This window comes from Curcuma longa, unplaced genomic scaffold (assembly GCF_044706935.1).
Source record: "Curcuma longa cultivar G26 ecotype Majalengka, Jawa Barat unplaced genomic scaffold, ITB_CL_G26_1.1 contig_16601, whole genome shotgun sequence".
Lineage (NCBI taxonomy): Eukaryota > Viridiplantae > Streptophyta > Magnoliopsida > Zingiberales > Zingiberaceae > Curcuma > Curcuma longa.
In genome coordinates, this window is record NW_027430393.1 from 1 (window position 1) to 14503 (window position 14503).

At 40.4% G+C, this 14503-nt stretch overlaps 2 protein-coding genes across 4 annotated transcripts; one reads left to right on the forward strand and one right to left on the reverse strand.

The window, feature by feature from the left end:
- Positions 1 to 1756: 1756 nt before the first annotated feature.
- On the forward strand, positions 1757 to 5837 carry LOC141816430 (myosin-binding protein 3-like). 3 transcript variants are annotated; one of them, XM_074704210.1, is made up of 4 exons: positions 1757 to 3171; positions 3327 to 3473; positions 3670 to 4965; positions 5330 to 5837. In XM_074704210.1, exons 1-3 carry the CDS (start codon positions 1941 to 1943, stop codon positions 4947 to 4949), a joined length of 2658 nt encoding a protein of 885 aa, XP_074560311.1. In that variant the 5' UTR covers positions 1757 to 1940; the 3' UTR covers positions 4950 to 4965; positions 5330 to 5837. The 3 variants fall into 3 exon arrangements, with proteins under 3 accessions (XP_074560311.1, XP_074560312.1, XP_074560313.1); XM_074704211.1 differs by having other exon boundaries at positions 3679 to 4965; XM_074704212.1 differs by having other exon boundaries at positions 3351 to 3473.
- Positions 5838 to 9913: 4076 nt separating this feature from the next.
- Positions 9914 to 12789, reverse strand: LOC141816429 (cyclin-dependent kinase G-2-like). The gene is made up of 7 exons (XM_074704209.1): positions 11297 to 12789; positions 11072 to 11200; positions 10789 to 10924; positions 10626 to 10714; positions 10303 to 10414; positions 10103 to 10209; positions 9914 to 10013 (listed from the first exon to the last, which is right to left on the reverse strand). Exons 1-7 carry the CDS (start codon positions 12787 to 12789, stop codon positions 9914 to 9916), a joined length of 2166 nt encoding a protein of 721 aa, XP_074560310.1.
- Positions 12790 to 14503: the final 1714 nt, after the last annotated feature.

The window sequence follows — 14503 nt, forward strand, 5'->3', positions numbered from 1 at the left end:
ACAAGAAAAGTGATAGAACTCCATACGAACTATGGAAAGGCCGCGAGCCATCGTACAAATACCTGAAAGTGTGGGGGTGCTTGGCAAAGGTCGAAGTACCTAAACCAAAGCAAGTAAAGATCGGACCTAAAACGTTCGATGCGGTATTTGTCGGATATGCCCATAATAGTAGTGCATATCGTTTCCTAGTTCACAAATCAGACATTCCTGATATTCATGTGGGAACAACCATAGAATCTCGGAATGTGATATTCTTTGAGAACGTATTCCCAAATAAGAAGGGAAACGTTGAAAGTGATAACAACGAAAGTTCAAACGGAAATGACGTTACCGAACTTAGTTGTTATAAAAGAACTGTTGACGATCAAAGCGAAGAGCCACGTCGTAGCAAACGGGCTAGAGTTGAGAAATCGTTCGGGCCAGATTTCATGACTTTTATGTCAGAGATGGACCCAAGAACATTAAGTGAAGCTCTCTCTAGTCCCGATGCTCCAATGTGGAAAGAAGCTGTCAATAGTGAAATCAAGTCCATCATGAATAATCATACTTGGGAATTAGTAGACCTTCCTTCTGGTAATAAACCATTAGGTTGTAAGTGGATACTAAAACGCAAGTATAAAACTGATGGATCGATTGACAAGTATAAGGCCAGACTTGTAGCCAAGGGATACAAGCAAGAGGAAGGTCTTGATTACTTCGATACCTACTCACCGGTGACAAGGATTACGTCCATACGAGTGCTAATAGCCATTGCAGCACTGTATGACCTTGAAATACATCAAATGGATGTTAAGACTGCGTTCTTAAATGGTGAGTTGGAAGAAGAAATTTATATGGAGCAACCCGAGGGGTTTGTGGCTCCAGGAAATGAGAAGAAGGTGTGTCGACTTGTTAAGTCGTTGTACGGGCTTAAGCAAGCGCCTAAACAATGGCACAAAAAATTTGACAAAGTAATGCTGTCAAACAAATTTAGAATAAATGAATGTGACAAATGCATTTATGTCAAAAACACACCTGAAGGTCATGTAATCGTGTGTCTATACGTAGATGACATGCTAATAATGGGTAGTAATCATGATGTAATCATGACTACAAAGAGAATGTTGACCAAGAATTTCGATATGAAAGATATGGGTCAAGCAGATGTTATATTGGGAATTAAAATTCTTAGGACATCTGATAGGATAGTTTTGACACAATCCCATTATGTAGAGTCGAGTATTGAAAAGGTTCAATGCGTACGATCTTTCTACAGTGAAAACACCTATGGATCTAAGTCAACACTTAGCGAAAAACCGTGGTGAACCCATATCGCAGTTGGAATATTCTCGGATAATAGGCAGTTTGATGTATCTCACAAACTGCACACGTCCGGAGATTGCCTGTGCGGTCAACAAGCTAAGTCGTTTTACGAGTAATCCAAACGACACCCATTGGAAAGCATTAATGCGAGTTCTTAGGTATTTGAAATATACTATGAACTATGGATTACATTATGGAAAATATTTTTTTAACGTACACGATAATAAAAAATGCTCACTTAATTTTTTTTTTATTTTTTTACTAATCTACACCTTTTCTGGTTTACAAATACTAATTATTCCTCCATTTTTAAAGTACTGTTCAAATAGTTTACAAAATAGGAGGCAATATGTAAATAATACAACTTATTCGACCTTTCCGCCTATTTGATCCCTTCTTCCTGCTTTCCCTTTTCTTAACCTCCTCGTTTCCCTCCCTCCTCCTCCTCCTCCTCCTCGCCGACTTGAAGAATTCACGCAGGTTTGCTTCTTATCCCGTCGATCTCTTCCTCTTCTGTTATCTTGTTCGTCTTCTCCTCGATGTCCACGTCCGTCGAAGCGAGCTTTTGTTGAGCACAACCACACCGAAGCATCGCCAGTGTAAGAGAGTGAGAGACCGGGAGATAGATCTACACATCCATGGCGGCTAACAAGTTCGCGGCTTCCTTGCCTCGAAACACTCATAAGCTGGCGGTCATACTGGTGTACGCCGTTCTGGAATGGACGCTGATCGCGCTTCTCCTCCTCAACGGCCTATTTGCCTACCTCATCGCTCGATTCGCTGCCTACTTCGGTCTACAGGCCCCCTGCGTCTTCTGCTCGCGGGTAGACCATCTCTTCGAGAGTGCCGACGACGGCCGCCGCTGGAGGCAGGGGAGCGCCTGCCGCGACCTAGTGTGCCAGGACCATGCCGCTGAGATTTCCCGGTTAGGGTACTGCGATAATCACCGGAGGCTGGCGGAGGTGGGGGAGATGTGCGAGGATTGCTGCCCGACGTCGTCGAGGCCGGCTGGCGCACCGGCCTTGCTGGCGTGGATGAAGAGGAGCGAGGAGGGGGAGAAGGATCTGCGATGTTCGTGCTGTGGTGTCGTCCTGGAGAGTGGGTTCTTTTCTCCCTACTTCCTCTTCAAGCAGTCTTGGGGCCTATCGGAGTATGGGCAGACGGGGATCATGGTCGACCATTTGGAAGTCGATGATCAAGATGTCCTTGAGAAAGACATCGCCTTGGGCGAGGAAAAGTTGGAGGAAGTAGTTGATTCCAGCCAAGCTGAAATATTTCCAGGAGAAGAGGAGGAGGAGAAGAATGAAGAGGGTGAGGACGGGGAGCACGCTACTGCTGCTATCTTGGAGGAAGAAGAAGAATCTTCTCTTATCCCTGATGCCTGCCATTTGGTGGAGGACGCATCCATTCAAGTCCTCACTTCCATTCCGGGTCACATATGCGCCAAGGAGGATCGATTGGTCCCGATTGAACTGATTGACTTTATGACAGAGATCCCGACTGTATTGGTTTCTGAACCCGACGAAGTGGAGCAAGCTGCAGGGGCTAATGATGTTCACAGCATTGTAGAGAAGGAATTGGGTTCTTCTGAGGTACAAAGAGCTCAACAACATGCCATGACCCTCGATATACAAGGCATTCCAGAGGAGGAGAACGCATTAATACCATCCAAAAAAATGGATGAAACTGTCGAAGAGAAAGAATGTTCCATGACTCAAGGCCTGACAACTGAAACAGATGATATACCGGTCCAGAATTCTGCAGTTCCTCATCCTTCAGTCATTTCTGATCAACAAGTCATTGCTCCTCAGGCAACAACAGTTGTTACACTTGAAGGACCTAGCGAGGAAGATCTTTCTGGAACGAAAGGTAGCATAGTCATTCTAAAGAAAGCAACTTTTATCAATTTTGTGAAGTTTCTTATTCAGTTTTATTGATTTCAATAAATATGGCTCTCTCACTTTTATCAAGTTAGATTTTTCTGATGGCTGTAAGTTGAGAAGGCATTATATTTACTGGTGCAGATTCTAATTCTGATATATCAATAGGAAGTGAGATTTGTGACAAGGAACACATTGAATGTACCCATACTTACAAACCAACATTGGTTTCAGAAAGCACACAAGATCAAGACTCAGTGGAGAATGATGAAAAGACTACCATGGACCAAGGTAACACTTTTAGATCTTTCTTTTGGTTCGATGTTCTAGATATTCACATTTTTTCGGACTATATATATGAATCTGTATGATTAAATGCCTAATTAATATTTTTGTTTGTCAAAGAAACTGCAGCAAATGACAACACAAACCATATATATGAATCTGTATGCTTAAAATGCCTAATTAATATTTTTGTTTGTCAAAGAAACTGCAGCAAATGACAACACAAACCATATATCTGAATTTTTGGAAAACAATGAAATCGAAGAGGATAGAGCTCCTGAAACACCAACTTATACTGATGGTGTTCAATATATGAGTAGGAGGTTCCTGATTGGCAGAAGAGAATCTGGGACAGAGTCCCTGGATGGAAGTGTTGCCAGTGAGTTTGAAGGCTGTGATACGATGAATATGGATCAGCTTAAAGCTGCTCTACAAGCAGAACGAAAGGCCCTGACTGCATTGTATGTTGAACTTGAGGAAGAGAGAAGTGCTGCAGCCATTGCTGCTAACCAAACTATGGCTATGATAACCAGGCTTCAAGAAGAGAAAGCTGCTATGCAAATGGAAGCATTGCAATATCAGCGGATGATGGATGAACAATCAGAGTATGACCAGGAAGCTTTGCAGCTTCTGAATGAGCTGATGGTCAAGAGGGAGAAGGAAAACCAAGATTTGGAGAAGGAGCTTGAAATGTATAGAAAGAAACTGCTGCATTATGAAACGAAGGAGAGGAGACAGATGGGATCCAATAAGGTGAATGGAAGGCATGAAACACCTTCTGCTTCTTCAAGTGCTGAAGACATAATTGCTGACGTCTCGATTGAATCCCTTGAGAAGGATGAGTTTGCAGATAACTCTGAACGAAACCATAAAAATACTCCTGCTGGTGACGAATTAAGTTCAGGGACAGACCAAGCCACCAAAATGCACCTAAATGCCCTTAAGGAATCATTGGCTGATTTTGAGGAAGAGAGACTGTCCATTCTTGAGCAACTTAAGGAGTTGGAGAGGAAGCTTATTACAATGGAAGATGAAGACCCTCAAGATTCAGAATCCATGGTGCATCATATGGATGGTGTCGTACATGATTATGAGAATGGTTTTTCAGACAATTCAGAAGACAGGAAGCTGGACCGTGAACCAAAGAGTATGGGTAGTAAAGGGAAGAGGCTTCTTCCTCTTTTTGATGCAGTGGATGGTGGGCTTGTAGATGATGCAATTGATGCTGCTCCTGAAGCACTTTCTAATCGCATAGAAGATCCACAGAAGCTAGCAATCATGGAAGAGGTCGACAACCTTTATGAGAGGCTAGAAGCTCTTCAGGGTGATAGAGAGTTTGTAAAGCACTGCATCAATTCCTTGAAGAAAGGAGACAAAGGAATTCATCTTCTTCAAGAAATTTTAGAAAATCTTCGAGATCTGCGTAATGTGGAACTCCGAACAACAAACTCATCTAATGCTCTTGCTTTGTTGTCAACATAACATGCCCAAATTGAAGGTAATGTCGATAATGCTTATACCTTTAATTGCACATTATTATGAATGGGAATGAACCCATTTGTTGTCGTGTTCCTCATTTGCTAGATGTTAAACATCAAGTATATTTTTCTGTCCCCTGCACAACAATTAATCGCCATTCTATACACTGATTATGATTTTCAACTTTTTGTGTTTATCTTATTCATCTTAAGAGGAATGTACAAAAAGTGTTAATTGCAAGAAAACATCTGGATGTATATATACACCCATAATATAAGAAAGAAGAAGGCATATATCTTTCTGATTTTATCAAATTGAACAACAGCAGCAGCTTCAAAAGGCATTTCTAGTTACTAATTCCATTGAAATTATGTTTCTAACAGATGAAGGCGATAAGCTTGTGACAGCCATAAGCGATGAGCTTGTAAGCAAGTTAGTCATACTCATACCAGGTAAAAATGGGTTCCTGGTTCCATATTTTGGTGGTTAGTCTACTAATGGCTTCCTGGGCCCAGTTTTTTTTTTTTTTTTTTTTTTTGGTGGGGGTTTTCTTTTGTTGTTTTTTTTCTTCTTTAAATTTGTTGTTGTTGGGAGTCCATCGCTCTCCTGTGGGCCAAGAGGGATGAGTCAAGGAGGGATGGTGGTTGGGCAGCCACTGGGTCTGATTATGGTAGAACTCATGGCTTGAAAGCTGTATTATGTCATATATTCCAGTGCCAGCTCCAGATCCAGGTATACAGTTAGATTAAAAAGAAAAAGTAGGGTGAGTTGGGGCCCTTTCTTCTTATTTTTCTTCCGCTTCTTTTCCATATGGAAGTGGTAGTTGTATGATGTATTGAGGATGGTTTGAATTTGTTTATTAAGTTTTTTATATGCTTGGTTATTACAGTATGATGCCTATTAATCTTTCAAGGCAGACAGCGATGGTGCTTGAGCATTTGTAAACTCAGCTTGTATGTAAATTATTTTATAGATACTGCAGACTGTTTATTAGTTGTTGTATCAGGACAGGCCCTAATCTTGAGATGTCGGCTCATCCAAAGAGAATATAGTGAAATTAGAGCATGGAATGATTGCTTTCAATGCGTGCACATGGAGATCACTCTCAAGGAGTTAATAGCTTAAGAGGATTAAACTGTATTCATGATTTAATACAGTCAGATAATCCTAATCGGATCTTACGGTTGCATAAGCAGTTCTGTAAGACGGTCTACGTGCAAATTAAGATAAAAATTAACACTAATAATTCCAACGTGCTTCCTTACTCGTGGAGGCCTCAAAATCTCTTTTGCAGGTATGATTTCTCCAAATTCTCATCTTTTTACCGATTAGCAAGATAGATCAAGTAATGAGCGAGCACATGGCAAAGTTGATTGGGATTGATTCACAGTAGGTCAATGTTGTTAGGTCATTTGGGCATGCTAGCAAAGTTGATTGTCAGCTAATGCTTGATGAGGAAGGTCCCATCGAGGATGGATAAAGGATAATTGGAGTTTGATAAGGTGGATTGAGGCTGTGGGAGGACTGGGATTCAACATAGGTTGAATGTATCAAAATTAAATAGAGTTGAATGGAGGTCATTAAGTATCAAAATCAAATAGCGTTGCTCTAACAAAGAAGAATGATTTTGTGGCTAGTAAATTTTTTTTTTTCTCTTATCTCACCCTTCTCCCTTTTATAATCTTTTTGCCTTTCATATCCTTCCGCTAGGGTAAACTACATCTAGTGAATTAGTCAGAATGGTGGACAAACTAAGCCCAAGGAACGAATCAGATTGGTAGGTATCAAGCCCAACTTTAGAGGCAAAAATTGGCTCGTACTGTCAGACCTCAAACTGCTGATTGTTGCACAGAACATGCACATTCTTGTTCTTTATCTCAAATTGCTGATGTTGCGGTCAAGGATGAATCGAGACATTTGAACTCAGACTACAATGTCAAGATGTATTCTTAGCCAAGTGTCTGACCATCGTACTGTCCATTCTCTAACGTTGCATTTTCACCTCTCCAACTTCCTTCCAAGCGTTTGATGGTTTCTATTTGAATGTGATCCCTTTTGACAAGACATAAAGCACTTGAATCTTCTATAAAAAGTAGAATCCGTCACCTTAGCAATTTCACAAAATCAACCCCACGACCATCTATGAAGAGGTAAATCGAGAAACTGTAGTTGATCACGACACAGGAGGATATTGCCTGACTTCGTCAGGATTCAAACCCTTGCCCTCTTATGTAACTCTGTTGCATCGTAACCAACTCAACTATGTCCCGAGGATGACATAAAACACTTCAAAAAAAAAAATGATAATCCCAATTAGTCGCATTAACTCAATCCCTAGAGGTAACCAGTCCGGTCCCACGGAAGTTTCCCATCGGTCACCAGAATAAATCGGAAAACGCACGCAACGGCCAACCTAAATGTCCAGCATCCTTTGATATGAAGCACTTCAAGCTTCACTCAATTTGACATTAAGCAATTCATGGGCGACAACTATAAGGTCAGCACCATGATCAACTGCTTGCCCTACAAGACTATCCTTGTTTTGGCCTTTTGAACGCCATCTACCTTAAAATTACAGTCAACCTACTTTACGTCTGAATCATAAACAAAATATTGCAACCACTACAGTGAATGCGTGCAAGATTAACCAATTAAAATACCAAAAAGCTGGCATAACTAAAAGGCAAAATAAATAATTATGAAGCTTAAATCAACCTAAACGACTAAGAAAAGTATCTATATTGAGATCACAGTACAAACATTACAAGGCAAGCGACAACCTCAGGACACCTGTGTAATTGAATATAAAATATACCAATAATTAACTGATAGCCTGATGCTGTGATGCATTGACATAATTGAGGTGAGATCCCATGCAGCCGCGTCAACTTCATCCTGTGAGCTAATGTTAAATTAAGAACTTGATGCAGCAGGCTGCAACCCCTGATTTTCAGAGTCTTTCTCCAGCATGGTAAAGCAAGAGCCGAACTAATACAAAATTGTAACAAATGACTAAGAGCACCACCAGTAGCTTTAAAAATGTTGCTGAGGTGAAAATGCAATGTTAGAGAATGGACAGTATGATGGTCAGACGCTTGGCTAAGGTGACACCAGTGATCTTGGCATTGTAGTGTGAGTTGTTTTATAGAAGTCAAGCTCCCAAAGTATCCACTCAACCACATTTTATGTGGCTAAGCATCGTGATCTTGTGTGGCCAAATGGTTGTGCAAATCTGATAATGAAGTTGATACAGTCAACTAATCAAAGCATCATGGCAAAAGACGTTCCGTACATGTCAACATGTGCAATTTGAATTCTTCCCACAATGGAAACAAACTAGACTAATCCATCCTATTATAAACTCTTTTAATTGCAATGGCTTGACGTACTATTTTGAAAGTGAGCTACATAAGAAATTGTTGGACATCCTAGAATGGGAATATGCAACCTGCAACAAAATTATTAATTACCAAGTATACCAAAAGCACATGTAATCTGAGTCATCCTTGATATTACACCAAAAATAAGTTGGTATACGCCGAGGTAGGATCGATCAAACTAAGGAATGGCTACTCCGACACTTCTGGAATGTTGTTATAAGATATTCTGATGCTTGCTTAGGGTGTTGGATGCAGGTTTGTGTGACAAAATGGAGAACTATGGGCAAACATTCACCTTCCTGAGGCAGATGACAATTTCAGTTCAAGGTTCAAATTATGATATAACAAAAATAGTCATGGTCTGCTTTTAACAATATTGGGCATGTGAATTGGTCAAGTGCTTTAACGAGATAAGCATAACACATTTATTTAATGAACAGGCAGTCATTAACCATGCCAGTTATTACAAAATTTTAGTTTTGAGGTTAAAAACATAAGGTATCCATAAGGTGCAGATTTTCTTAAAGAATCATTTCTACTAGAGTCTAGTATCACTAACCACGATCTTATTGCCATTAGAAGCTACGACAGGTTAGCTGATCATCAACTATTCCATAAGCATTTTTGTCAAATTCCAAAAACACTACCTATCCATATATTATTTAAGGAACAGGCAGTCATTAACCATGCCAGTTATTACAAAATTTTAGTTTCGAGGATAAAAACATAAGGTATCCATAAGGTGCAGATTTTCTTAAAGAAACATTTCTACTAGAGTCTAGTATCACTAACCACGATCTTATTGCCATTAGCAGCTACGACAGGTTAGCTGATCATCAACTATTCCATAAGCATTTTTGTCAAATTCCAAAAACACTACCTATCCATATATTACAAAATACAGAAAATTTTCAGGGACATGGTAGATGATGAGCTTACATAGTCACCTAAAAGTGTGAGAAATACATAAAAAAGAGAAAATTCTCCGAAGTACCAAATCTTAAAAATGTATTCAGTAAAGTAGTTTGTCAGCGATACCCTCAGAAAATGATGGAAATGTGATTCTTCTCCTGCTCTTAAACATCAGTTGACGAATTACCTTTTGAGTAGAAAGCTATTGAGTGCTTGACACCAGGTGTAACAATGACCCACCGCATCAACTGGTCAACTCTTGCAAACACAGTATGAAAAGAAAAAAAATCAAAAGTAACAGAATAAAACATGGTCAACATCAATAACTGTTTGATACTAATCCAATCTCAAGAAGCAACGCTTACAATTTTCCATACAAAAGTTGCATATACATGTTTCATAGGGAATTGATCATACTGTATAAAATTAAATAGCCTACCCTTTAAAGATGCACTTTATACTTGCTGCTGCAAAAGAAAAGCCTTGACATGGCTACTGTTTTCATGAGAACAGGAAATAATATCCTGTATCAAGTACCTGCTAAACAGCAGCATCAATTGTTGTCTGACGCAAAGTTGCACAATGTCACGTGAATTTCTCACCAAGTTACTGAATAAAATGTCATTTAGGTATTCTCTAACCAAAGAACCTTGTACAGTGTTTCGCATCTGTTGTCTAACCAAATAGGGTAGAAAGACCGAGATCACCTAATTGTAGTTCTTTCTTCCGCTGTTCTGCAAGTGGATCTGGGCTCTTCATTATTCTTCTTAGACGTCTGAATATTAAATAAGATGACGGTCATAGTCAGTTGCATATAATATTCCTAGGGACTTGATCTTAATTTTGTTAGACTTCTTTACATACCGATCTTGAGCATGTTGAGCAGGAAAAGTAGGCATAAAATCTTTTGACTTGGGTAAAGGAACCTCCTGGAACCAGGGATGATTTTGAGCAGCTTCAGCAGTTATTCGCTACATTCACAGCAAACTACTCAATATTGCAAACAGAAAAACTAGTAAAAATAGAGAATGGAACTTTCTCAATAAATTTGTTTGAGTATTTACCTTCTCAGGGTCATATGTCAAAAGTCTGTTTAGCAAGTCAAATCCAGCTTCAGAAAGGGTTGGACGTCCAAAAAAGGATGTGGGAGGAAACTTTTCTCGTAGCTTGTTGTACCTGAAAAAGGAAACAATTCACTAAACAAACTAAAATAATCAAGAACACTTCACCTAAGTGCTAGAGCCACCAAAGCAAGCCATAAAGCTTAGGCATGATCAACCATAGCTTGAGGCCTGGAAAAGGATGGTGTTAATAAGAATGAAGCAAGCCAAACAAAAAAAATTGCAGGTAAACCAAACAAAAGAGGAATTAAACAGTTAATACTTACGGTTGCTTGACAAAGTTAACTCTAGCACCAGGTAGTTTAGCAATTCCAGGCCATATCTTTTCATTCGGGGTACCAAGTGTCCTAAATATCTGCAAGATAAATATATTAGTGGAGATAAAGAAACATAAAACTCAGAGCAGAGAAAATTGTTTTAGAAATAAACCTTGTCAAGTTGATCATGCTCAGATTTCCCGTTAAATAATGGTTCCTTTGCTAGAAGCTCTGCCATTATGCACCCTAAAGACCACATGTCAATAGCAGTGGAATACTCCTTAGCCCCCAGTAGAAGTTCAGGTGCCCTATATCATCCCAAAAGGTCAAGGGAATTAGGATGCCAAAAATACACAATCTAAAAGCAATGGTGCCACCAGATTCACAAAGAAAGAATACGAAATCATAAAACACACCAGAACACGTGATGAACAGGGTATCAAAACACTACATACCTGTACCATAATGTGACCACCAACGGACTGTAAGGTTTCAAAGGACTTCCATATTGGCGAGCCAAACCGAAGTCACATATCTTTAATTCTCCACGATTGTTTAAAAGAAGATTTGATGTCTTCAAATCCCTAAAAGGAAGAATAATTCATACATCAAAAAGAATATATAGAGCAAGACAAACGCAATAAGAAAAAAAAACATTAAAAGTGGAAACATGGGACTACCTATGGAGTACCCAGTTGTCATGAAGGTAACTCACACCTGAAAACAGTTGCAACATCAAGCATTTTACCTCACTCTGACTAAATGGTTGCTTCATGGTCTCCATTAGTGCCTTCAAATCATGTTCCATGTACTCCATAACCATAAAAATTTTCTCTAGACTGCTACCAACAACAACTTCCTTAACATCCACAACTGAAGGATGATGAAAAGATAACAATACATTTATCTCTCTAAGTGCAGTGAGAGGAAAACCTTCAGTCTCCTTTTCCATTTTGACTTTTTTCAGTGCCACTACCTCCCCTGTCTTTTTATCCTTTGCTCTGTAGACAACCCCATACGTACCTTCATCTATTTTATTAAGCCTCTCAAACACATCAACACTTCGACAACCCTGCAACATATTTATACATCTTTTAGGTGGTTGTGCTGGTTCTGGTGTCTCAGACTTCTGGTCCTCATCCTCAGAGTCAGTTTCAGAAATTTGATTGCTAGAACTTGCATTAGAGCCAACATGGTCAACATCCATATCGTCATTTATTCGCAACTCAGCATCCCCATCATGGTTTCCATGTTCCCTTGAATCAGATAGTTTAGTCAAAGTCACTCCAGAAATTTCTGCCATGTTAACCTCAACTAACTTAGGAGTAGCCATTTTCTTGTGCAAATGCTGCACTGTTGAACCAGACAAACTACTCTTTTTCCTTTTAGTCACTATGTCCACCTTGAAATTTTCACCTCCATCATCGAAAGAACTGTTTCCATCTGCCCATCTGGAGAAAGAAATACTCCGAGCAGGCATAGGTTCATCTTCAAAATCATCCACCAGATTTTCCTCCTGATTAGTACTTGCCAGCAAGTATTGGGATGACTCGACAGGGACATCTGAATCAAAAGGTGACGAACTCTTAGCAGATGGCAGAACATCATCAAGAGAATAAGGCGGAACAAACCCCTGAGGCCGTGGAGGTGGTGGAGGCAGGGTATCATTGTCAATCCTAGTGTTCTTCCTGCTAGAAGTGGCAATAGTGGATCGCTTACTGTCATCTCTATCCCAAATGATTGGAGAGAATTTCCGCTTCTTGCTATCCATCGAGTAATTCTCAATGTCCTGATTCTGAGACACATTCTCTTGGATCTTCGAGATAGGTCCTTGAGCATCATCTGATCCGCTTCCACTGGACAACTCCCCAGTCTCTCGGTCCACGTCTTTCCCCGAGTAACGTTTCATTTTCTGACTGTTCTTGCTTCCTTCACTAGAATTGCTCGAATGGGGGGTGTGATGGGAGCCATTAGTTACTTCCCTATTCTTGGTGTCTCTTTGCGCAACCCCAATCCTATCACGCAAATCTCGATCATCCCGTCCTTCGTACCTACGGAGGCCACCATCATGTAAACGATCCCGGTAATAATCCTTCCTCCCCGAGAGCTCAACATCTGCTTCCCGGTCCCAGAACTCAAGATCTCTATAACCACTATGCCGACCAGCTGACATAACGCGAGGAAACCCTAAAAATCGGGTATTCACGAAGAAGCCCTAAAAACAAGAAAGGGGCAAGAGCGAAGAGAAAACCTAGAGGGACGAAACACTGAAATTCACCAAACGTCGAAGAAGTATATATCCTGAGAAATCAATATGAAACCAGATTTGGCTCGAATTAATCAGCAGGAAGAGAACACCAACAAGAATCAACCAATCTGCTGACGTAAAACGCCCACTGAAAGGAATCAGCCGGTCGGAATAGTAGGAGATACTAGGAAGCGCCTTGAAGACAGACCTGACCTTGGCGAGGGAGGACTCCGACGGCGGCCGGCGAAGAGGCAGCGCCTTTGCCGATTGAGAGAGAGAGAGAAGCTGAAGCGGTGCTAAGTTTATATTGCGGAGGGAGAACGATTGCTGCGACGCGGAGGCTGCCGGCTATTGCGACCACGAAGCCGGATGCCGGATGGGCTCGTGAAAACCTTGGTACACTCGTTTCAATTACCTAGTTGTGTACCCACCAAGATATTGGCTATTGATGCGGGACCTCCTAAACGACTACTATAGCAAATCGGATCTGGATTCCAACTTGGCTCTGAAGAATTTCTGGTTCTATCGCAGATCCACCCGATCCGGTAACCCGAAATGATGTTGCTCCATCGGATCCTGAAATATTTATATTTTTCTTAAAAGATAAATATTAAAAAAACCTTTAAAATGTTTTCTAAAAATTATTATTTTTTGAAACGGTTACCGTCAAATATTGTGGATAGTCAAATTTTGATCAGTGAATGGGCTGACATGCACGTTCCTCAGAGATAACCGCGCAAAATGGATGAAGAGATTTAAAAAGTGCTCCAAAATAGGATTAGAATTGCACCGGAGATGTATCCTGGTAAGCCACTCCGATATTTAAGTTAGGATTCACGAGAAGGAGAATAATAATTTAGGAAAAATTAGGATTTCATGTTCGTATACCTATGCCCACTGGATGAGTGACCTCTTGAAGAGTTATTAACGTGCATGTTCCACGGAACATACGGATCCATTTATGATCAATTCCGAGATACACACTATCGTTTATGGTCTATTTCGAGATACTCGCTCCCGCTGCCCATGCCTTCCAAGATATACGATACTATGTTTCCCTCTTTACGAGAGAAATAGTCCCGCTGATGAACCGATCATATAGCCTCAAGATGAGGGTGTTGGTGCAATCTTTGCCCCAAGAGTATTCAGTTTCAATGTTTGGCTAAACCGTGTTTAAAGTTAGGCAATACTTGTGATCTAACATGTTTAATGCAAGTTTGCAGAAAAGTCCAGGTTGAAGACTTGGCAAGGAAAAGTCCAAGTGGGAAGTCTTGACAAAAGAAAAGTCCAAGTGGGTAGTTTTGGCAAAAGAAAAGTCCAAGTGGGAAGTCTTGACAAAAGAAAAGTCCAAGTGGGAAGTCTTGGCAAAAGAAAAGTCCAAGAGGAAAGTCTTGGCAAAAGAAAAGTCCAAGTGGGAAGTCTTGGCAAAGGAAAATGTTGGTGCAATCTTTGCCCCAAGTGCATTGAGTTTCAATGTTTGGCTAAACTATGTTTGAAGTTAGGCAATACTTGTGATCTAACATGTGTGATGCAAGTTTGCAGGAAAGTCCAAGCGTAGTCTTGGCAAGCAAAAGTCCAAGTGGGTAGTCTTGGCAAAGAAAAGTCCAAGTGGGTAATCTTGGCAAAGAAAAGTCCAAGT